Here is an 8,699-nt window from a genome sequence, read left to right on the forward strand (position 1 = left end):
CTTAATATTTTTATTGTCAATATACATATGTGATTATTTTATGTGTAAAAATATTTGTTTAATTATATATGTTTTGTTACTTGTTTCTGGAATGGCTAAAAAACATCTCTAATATATGACATTAATCTAAAAAAAAAAACTTATTAAAAGTTAAATGTTCATGTGTGAAACCTTCTACATGCATACCATAATACACAATAAATAAATTGAACAGAAAATTTTAACATTATAATTTCAATTTTTTTATATAAAGAGTACCACATTTTAATATAAACAAATAATAATTAAAATCTAATTGAAGCAAGTACGATGAAATAACAACGACATCTATTTTTTTTTATAGATTTTATTTTTTTCTTGAATTTTTGACAATTTTTTAGTAAAAAAGGTAGTGGTATCCTACCTAAATAATATAAACAAGTAATAAATAAGAAATCAATTAAAGATTTTAACCATAAAAATTCTAAATTTTGACATAATATACTTATTTGATTGAATAGGTACATTAGATTTAATTGAATTATTTTCATGTGTCCAGAATAATAGAAAATCAATTCATTTCATAAAAAAAGTGTAACAAATTATCCAACCAACATAACTACTTGTTAAAAAAAATTATTGTTGAATCAAATATAACATTATCAAAAGAAAACGAATCTTATCTAAATTGTGATATCACATCTTATCATAACATAAATTCAACTGTGAAGATTAGGCTTCATCACTAACATCCTCAATTTCAAACTGTATATATCACATGCAACAACTTACAATAGGAACAAAACAAGACAAGGGAAGTGAGAAACATCTCACGCTAGCTCATGACGTAAAATGTACCCAAATAACCAAATACAAACAATAATACGAGGATAGTTTTAGGGTGCCAATAGAACAATGATACAATTATCTAAAACATAACAATATATAGTTCAATTGATAACACAACATAAGTTCTCATAACCATTATGAGCTAATACATAAAGTCATTCACATGAACTATGCAATAGACATAGACTACAATTGATCTTGTATGTGGTGCCAATCAAAAATCACGCCACGTATTGCCATAAGATAAATAGTGAGTAGTCTAAGAGTTTATGTTAGGTCACACCCTATTGTGATACAAACAAGTCCCACATCGATAAAATAAGATAAAAAATAACAACTTATATAACATAAACATACTTCAATGATTGAGAGATCTTTTGGGTGATGACCAAAAGTAAAACCATGAGGGCTTAGGCCCAAAGCGGATAATATCTCATCATTGTGGAGTATGCTTGTGTAATAACCTTATAAAAATAACCCTAATAAAATATCCCCTCAGACAAATACCGTAAAATAACCCTAATAGTGGTATCAGAGCCGTAGGTTGAATTCAGTTGAAAGGTTAAGTCCCTTGTTTGAGAGAAGAATTGTTGGGATACAAACAAGTCCCACATCGATAAAATAAGATAAAAAATAACAACTTATATAACATAAACATACTTCAATGATTGAGAGACCTTTTGGGTAATGACTGAAAGCAAAACCGTGAGGGCTTAGGCCCAAAAAGAACAATATCTCATCATTATGGAGTATGCTTGTGTAATAATCTTATAAAAAATATCCCCTCAGACAAATACCAATAAAATAACCCAACACACCCTCATTGCACTCTACACTAGAAGGATATACAACCATATCGTTGGGATGGTTGTGTCGCACAAGTTCTGCACCATGCACACAATGGGTGAATTTGGGGTTTTCCAAACCCAACTATCCCCAAGCTTTTATATAAGAGGGTCTTCTTTGGTGGTATATTTCATATCGTAATCATTAAAAACAAGTATCTATATGATTCATGTCAAACATAACTCTATACAACAACGCATCATACAATTCATCAGTTGTTCTCAATCGTGTACGTAACAAGCTCAACTATATCAATCGAGTATTAACAATCAATAGCACAAAAATCACATAATTTGAACTCAATGAACACAATTGAGAAAATACAAAATATACAGAACAGCACCTGGTGACACACCTTAGAGAACAACATTACTCTCAGGCTGAACCACGCTTGACGTGAATAAGTTCACGCTCAACGAAAGTATCACGGGGAAGCCCTTAAAGCTTTTGTGCTTGGTGAGAATCATCCAACGCTTGACATGAATGACCCCAAGAACAATCTTTGCTCTCGATCTCAACAATGCTCGACGTTGTATTAAAATTTCACACTTTGCATAAAACGCAAATTATGAACCACATATAATACTTACCCCACTCATGATTCAATTAGTAGAAATGTTCAAAAAGGCATATTAAACATCAAGAAGGTGCAAATTTCACATTCCAAATACATACCCATACTAATTTTTCACACAATAACCATTACAATCTTTTAGGATTTTTACAAGAAGTCACAGACAATTCAAAATTCACAATTAAAGAATCAATCCTGAAATTGAAAGCATAAAAAAATACACAATATAAAAAAAAGGAATCATATATGTGACGAAAAATACATAATACAATTAATTGAAAAATCCCCTTCATATAATACAAATTACAAATAAGGGATTGAAAGTCAATCCTACTATCCAACATACATCCCATGTCTAGAATGAGACTACTCACTCCCTCCTTACCTTGGTGAGGGCTTGAAGAAGGACATGAATCTTTGAGGTATTCTCCTACGAGTTTTAGTTCTCCTAACTCTTTAGAACGTAAATGAAAAATGAAAAAAAAAAGTGAAATTAAAAACTGAGTCAAGTCCCTTTTAAAACTCAACTCCTCACTAATCCTAGCAATTAAAACAATTAACTCAAGTTATTCAACCTTTCCCTTAATAATAAAGTAAATCATTTATACAAATATATATGTGTATATATAGATTAAAATTGACGTAATATATATATGTGTATATATATATATATATATTTATTTATATAGATTAAAATTTGATGTAATATATATGTATATATATATATATTTCAAAATATAATCAAATATGAATAACTTAATTACCTTCTAATTGTTGTTTAATTTTAACAAAATTTGACATGTACATTTAAGGTAATATGAAATTATAATTCAATAATTAAATTAGAAAAATTCACTTTTAGTATATAACTATTGACCGATGTAATAATCGGTAAAAGTTATATCGATATCATTTCATCTCTCCACCCCCACACATATATATGTATATAACATTAAATGATTAGTTTACATTCGTTTTTAATATATTATAGATATTTTTTTTGTCAACTCAATCTTCCATGCATATAAATAATTGGATTTTTATTCGGATGAGTTGATACAATGAAACATTTAAATGTTTAGTAAGAAGGAGTTTGTGTAACAAGTGTCAATTAAATAAGATTACAAATTTCTTTTTTATTTGACTTTTATGTATTAAATATTTTCATAAAATGATTGCTAGGCAACGAATTCATATGTTGGGTCACTAATTTTTCATAATGGGAAGTTTTATATAAATTATAAAACATCTAACAATTTTTTTTAAATTTTAAACTTTCAAAATTTGTATCTGTATTTGTAAATTTGACAATTATCAAATAAATTTATAAATTACTCACAACTAAAGAAATTATTTTCTAATAAATTTAACTAAATTTTAATAGATATCTGGGACATATAACTCATAAGATTAGTTAAATATAAAGTTTTTATCAAATAAACAATTTTATTCTATAGTAATTAATAATGAAAATATTTAATTAATCAAAAAATAAACATATATTTAAGTTTTATATATTTTTTTTACATTTTTATATTATATATATATATATTTTATTACAATAAAAATTTAATTTTCAACATGAGTTTTTATCGTGCATTGCACGAATCAAAATCTAATTCATTCTATAAAAAAATAAAAATAGGTGTAAGTTAGCATAACCCTTTAAATAGTACTTACCTCTTTTATTCTTTTTTAAAAAATATATCATATTCCATTGACAATTATTATTTTATTCCATTCTATCTCCACCAAAACTGACCAAACCATGGTTATAAAGCTGACCCAGGTTTAACCACAGTTCACACTTGACAGCACAATCCAGCCCTAAGCCAAGATGCTCCACTATATCGACACGTGGACGGTGAGATTTCACCCCAACCGCCTCCACGGACGTTATTATTAGGCTAACATCGAAATTAGGGTTCGGATGCCGAGGCACTATCTTCACAAACGCATATTTTTCTTTCATCTGAATCTTTCCTTGAAATCTCTCCCTTTGAAGTTTTCGTAGTTCTCTCAATCATGGAGATGGAACGCGTCTTCGAATTTCCTCACACTCACATGGATCGGCGCCCGAGAAAGAGAGCGAGATTGGGCTGGGACATCGCCGAGGTCCCCAAGGTAAACTTTTTTATCGTTAAATCTCAGATCTGATGTATTTAATTTTTTTTTTTTTTTGTGTTTTTATCTTCCCTGGCTGTAGATCTGGTGGAATATGTGTAGATTAGGTATTTTTGGTTCAGATGACGTTTTATTTTGTCTCGCAGACGATTTTTTCCTCTTTGTTTGATGGATCTGTTAGGTCTTGGTTCTTTTACTCTAATTGGTCATGTACTTTATCTATTTTTTTGTTATTCAATGTTAGATCGCGGGTTTTTGTGGTCCTTGTAGTGGAATATTGCGACTTATGTATGGTTTAAATTTTTAATATCGCTTGCGAGCATGGAATTTTTTTCCTTCCTTTTTACAGTTTTTGTCCGTGCTGTACGACTTTTTTTTTTGCATTTACATATTTTTCTAGGTTTTGTCATATCATTTTATGAATTATATCTTCGGATTTTCGTATTGTGAATTTGATGGTATCATTTGTAAAGAGGGGATCTGTTATGTAATTTTTTAAACCTTCTAAATGCAATTTGGAAAATGAATTGCCTGTCTATTCTATCATTCCAGTGCGAATCAGATTTGTTTGAATACTTTTGTTATGCTCCTGATGATTAATTTTGTGTGTATTTTAGCACCCATGTTTATTTCATCCTTGTCAATGTTTTTTGATATATTCTGAGATGGTGGTAAAGGCATAGGTAGAGTTAATGACAGTGGGATGAATTTTTTTTTTTTTAACCATTGAGTGGTACATGAATGGATGGCTGTGTGTAGGCTCAGGTAGGATTGTTTTGTGGACAAGATGTTGGGAGTATTTCAAGCTATGCTCCTTCAAGGGGTCCCTCAGAACATACCAATAGTTCTCTATTTGTTAAGGCAGTTGCTCGAAATGGTTCTCCCCCTTGGCGAGATGATGACAAAGATGGGCATTACATGTTTGCGCTTGGAGAAAATTTAACTTCTCGCTGTAATTACACTTTTTCCATCATTAAGAAGTTTCCATTCATATATGTCATGGTCAAGTCCTAGTTTATATTTTTATAGCTGAAACCATTTGCTTGGAAAACTCTGCATTCAAATGCTTATGCATCCTCACACCTTTATCTTTTAAATGTGAGCTTAATTTCATGTTTTTTTAAATACTATTAATTCTGTTTAAATCACAAGAATCTTATTATCTTGATAACTTTTAATGTCACAAGGTGAAAAAACATTTTGGGATTTAAATGTTCAAGGTGTTGTTTGAATTTATGCATTGGCTAGGCTTTTGTTGTTGATATGTTTTATATAACATGATTTTGGCAGATAAGATCCATAGCAAAATGGGTGAAGGAACTTTTGGGCAGGTCTTAGAATGCTGGGACAGAGAACGGAAGGAAATGGTTGCCATAAAAATTGTCCGTGGTATAAAGAAGTATCGAGAAGCAGCCATGATAGAAATTGAGGTGTTGCAACAGCTTGGTAAACATGATAAAGGAGGCAATCGGTAAGTTGAATTAGCTTAGTTTGTCATCTATGCTAGTACAATCTTACCATGTAAATCCTTGATTCCATTGCCTTGGTTAAATGGGCTTATTCCTTGCAGTTGTGTGCAAATACGGAACTGGTTTGACTATCGTAATCATATCTGTATTGTAAGTATTTAATTTGTGGTGGAATGCTTTCCCCAATTTATGAATAATTTGGGGGTTAAGACAATGGTGAATTTAAATGGTTTTAACAGGTGTTTGAGAAACTTGGACCAAGCTTATACGATTTTCTTCGGAAAAACAATTATCGCTCATTTCCCATTGATCTTGTCCGCGAGATTGGCAGACAACTATTGGAATGTATAGCATGTGTGTAGTATTTACTTGAACTAGCTTCCTTTTGAACTATCTCTTCTGTATATTTAACTTGTTGAAAGTTATTATGCTATATCTTTAATTGATAATGGTAGTACATTATCTTGTTCATGTTGTAGATGCAATATGCCTCAGACTGTGTTGTTTTTGTCACTGTGGTTAAGCCTCCTAATTGTATTATTTTATGTATTTGCAGTCATGCATGATTTGCGCATGATTCATACTGACCTGAAGCCTGAAAACATACTACTAGTTTCGCCAGAGTATGTGAAAGTTCCAGACTACAAGGTACTTTTTTTTTTGCACACCTCTTATTTATTATTATTTTTATTTTTATATAATTGTTCTTAGAATTTGTTGCACTATTGGTAGTAGGTACACCTTTGATGCTGGTGTACTGTGGATATTTTAATTTATATTTGAATGATTCTCTAATTTAAGTCTAGAAAGATAAGTGTAGTTGACTCTCAAAGTGTATTACATAATCCTAATTTAAAAGAGCAATTCCCGTTTGTAAAATGGGTGTTATTAGGAAGTATTTGTGATAATTGGTGATTTGTAGTGATATTTTCATTTTCTAATTCTAGTAAAAATAAGACTCAGACCTTTTCTAGCTTAGCGTTGATTAAATCACTGAAATACATTGTTTCTTTTTTTTAAACAGAGTTCATCTAGATCACCAAGTTCCTATTTCAAGAGGGTTCCCAAATCAAGTGCTATAAAGGTTATTGATTTTGGAAGCACCACTTATGAGCGAGAAGATCAGAATTACATTGTATCAACTCGTCATTATAGGGCTCCTGAAGTTATCCTTGGTATATTTACATACTGTAAATGCTGTAGAAAGATTGCCTGTCTCAACTATGTTTGCATGTTGCCATCTGACAATCACATGATATTGTCTATTTTTGTGCTAAATTGTTGATTTTGACTATGGTGTTTTAGGACTTGGCTGGAGCTTTCCGTGTGATATATGGAGCGTGGGATGTATACTGGTTGAGTTATGCTCGGTATGTTTGGCTCTTTGATGCTTTTACACAGCACATTTATCCATAATGCATCCGCCCTTTTGTTTCAATCCTATAATTTGTGAGTTTCTCTATTATAGGGAGAAGCTTTGTTTCAGACTCATGAAAATTTAGAGCATCTTGCAATGATGGAAAGGGTACTTGGTCCATTACCGCAGCACATGTTGAAGAGAGTTGAGTAAGTGAATTGCCATGGTAACTTTAAACTTTAAATTTTTGATATTTTAAATATGATAAATGAGTTTATTTTGTTATTCACATGTTCAGCCGACATGCTGAGAAGTATGTTAGAAGGGGTAGATTAGACTGGCCTGAGGGTGCAACAACAAGGGACAGTATTAAAGCTGTGATGAAGCTTCCTAGGCTACAGGTTTGTTTTAATTATTTGCTTTCTGTTTTATACAATTGCTTTCTGATTTTACTGTATAAAACAGTTTGAATTGTTTATATTGACTTTAGCCAATACTGATTTTTTTTCAAATATATGCAGAACCTTATAATGCAACATGTTGATCATTCAGCTGGCGATCTCATACATCTCTTGCAGGGGTTACTTAGATATGACCCATCTGAAAGACTTACAGCCAAGGAAGCTCTTAGACATTCCTTCTTTATGAGAGATCACTTTAGGAGATAATCAACTTTCTAAAAGCTGCTGCATCATTGACATCCTAAGGATGTGTGCTAATGAGCGCACATCTGTGTGATGGCTGCATCGCTTCTCAATCCAATGTTATGCTGTAAAAAATCCTATTTAGAAAATTTTGAATGAATCTGAATTCAATGTACAGTAGAAAAAAAATGCTAACGTTATGGCAAAAATTTGAGATTTATGGGCATGACTGGTATTGCATCCCGATCTAAGTCTCCATACGGAGTGGAATTTATTTCTACCCGCGTCATTTTCATGGCTTTCAAATGGTACTGTGTGACATGTTTAAGAGGGTCGGTGAGACATTTGAAAATTGAAACGCGAGCTTTGGACTCTTGAAGTCGGTTATAATCGCCATTTTGATTTTTAATCAGGCTGGGTGTCGACTGATTTGGGCCTCTCTTTGAAAGTAGTCGATGAAAATAAGTATAGTTGGGGGCTTGGGAGCCAGGAAATTCATGGCAGGTGATTTGATTACCGGAAACCAAGTCGGTGGAGGTGGTAGTGTTAAGAGGAGTGTGTCGTATTTAAATTAAAAATTAACATAAGCAATGAATAAAATAGCTGGATCATAAATTGTGGACATCTTTTAATTATAGAATTTAAGAAACATTTGTTTTTAACAACGGATTTATCAAATTATATTTACTATTTTTTTGTTGGAGTACATTAATAATTTATATTGTATGTGTAATTTAAGAAAAAATGAACTTATAATATACTTATGTACAGTTTTAGAAGTAAGTGTATGTTAGCCAACATTATAAGTACTTGCTGAGCGTATTTAATATAATTTAGCCAGTCGCATAACTTAAATT

General features: G+C 31.2%; 1 protein-coding gene across 4 annotated transcripts; it reads left to right on the forward strand.

Moving 5' to 3' along the window:
* Positions 1-4,161: 4,161 nt before the first annotated feature.
* On the forward strand, positions 4,162-8,086 carry LOC109800226 (serine/threonine-protein kinase AFC2). Of its 4 annotated transcripts, XM_020360980.3 has the most exons (11): positions 4,162-4,372; positions 5,132-5,324; positions 5,663-5,843; positions 5,943-5,991; positions 6,081-6,195; positions 6,398-6,489; positions 6,866-7,016; positions 7,147-7,211; positions 7,310-7,407; positions 7,497-7,599; positions 7,720-8,086. In XM_020360980.3, the coding sequence occupies exons 1-11, from the start codon at positions 4,274-4,276 to the stop codon at positions 7,864-7,866; spliced, it is 1,293 nt and encodes a 430-aa protein (XP_020216569.1). In that variant the 5' UTR covers positions 4,162-4,273; the 3' UTR covers positions 7,867-8,086. The 4 variants fall into 4 exon arrangements, with proteins under 4 accessions (XP_020216569.1, XP_020216570.1, XP_082931568.1 ...); XM_020360981.3 differs by lacking the exon at positions 5,132-5,324 and having other exon boundaries at positions 4,215-4,372; XM_083075442.1 differs by lacking the exons at positions 4,162-4,372; positions 5,132-5,324; positions 5,943-5,991; positions 6,081-6,195 and having other exon boundaries at positions 5,681-5,843.
* The last annotated feature ends 613 nt before the right edge of the window (positions 8,087-8,699 follow it).

This window comes from Cajanus cajan, chromosome 5 (genome assembly GCF_000230855.2).
Source record: "Cajanus cajan strain Asha chromosome 5, NIPB_CcT2T_4, whole genome shotgun sequence".
Lineage (NCBI taxonomy): Eukaryota > Viridiplantae > Streptophyta > Magnoliopsida > Fabales > Fabaceae > Cajanus > Cajanus cajan.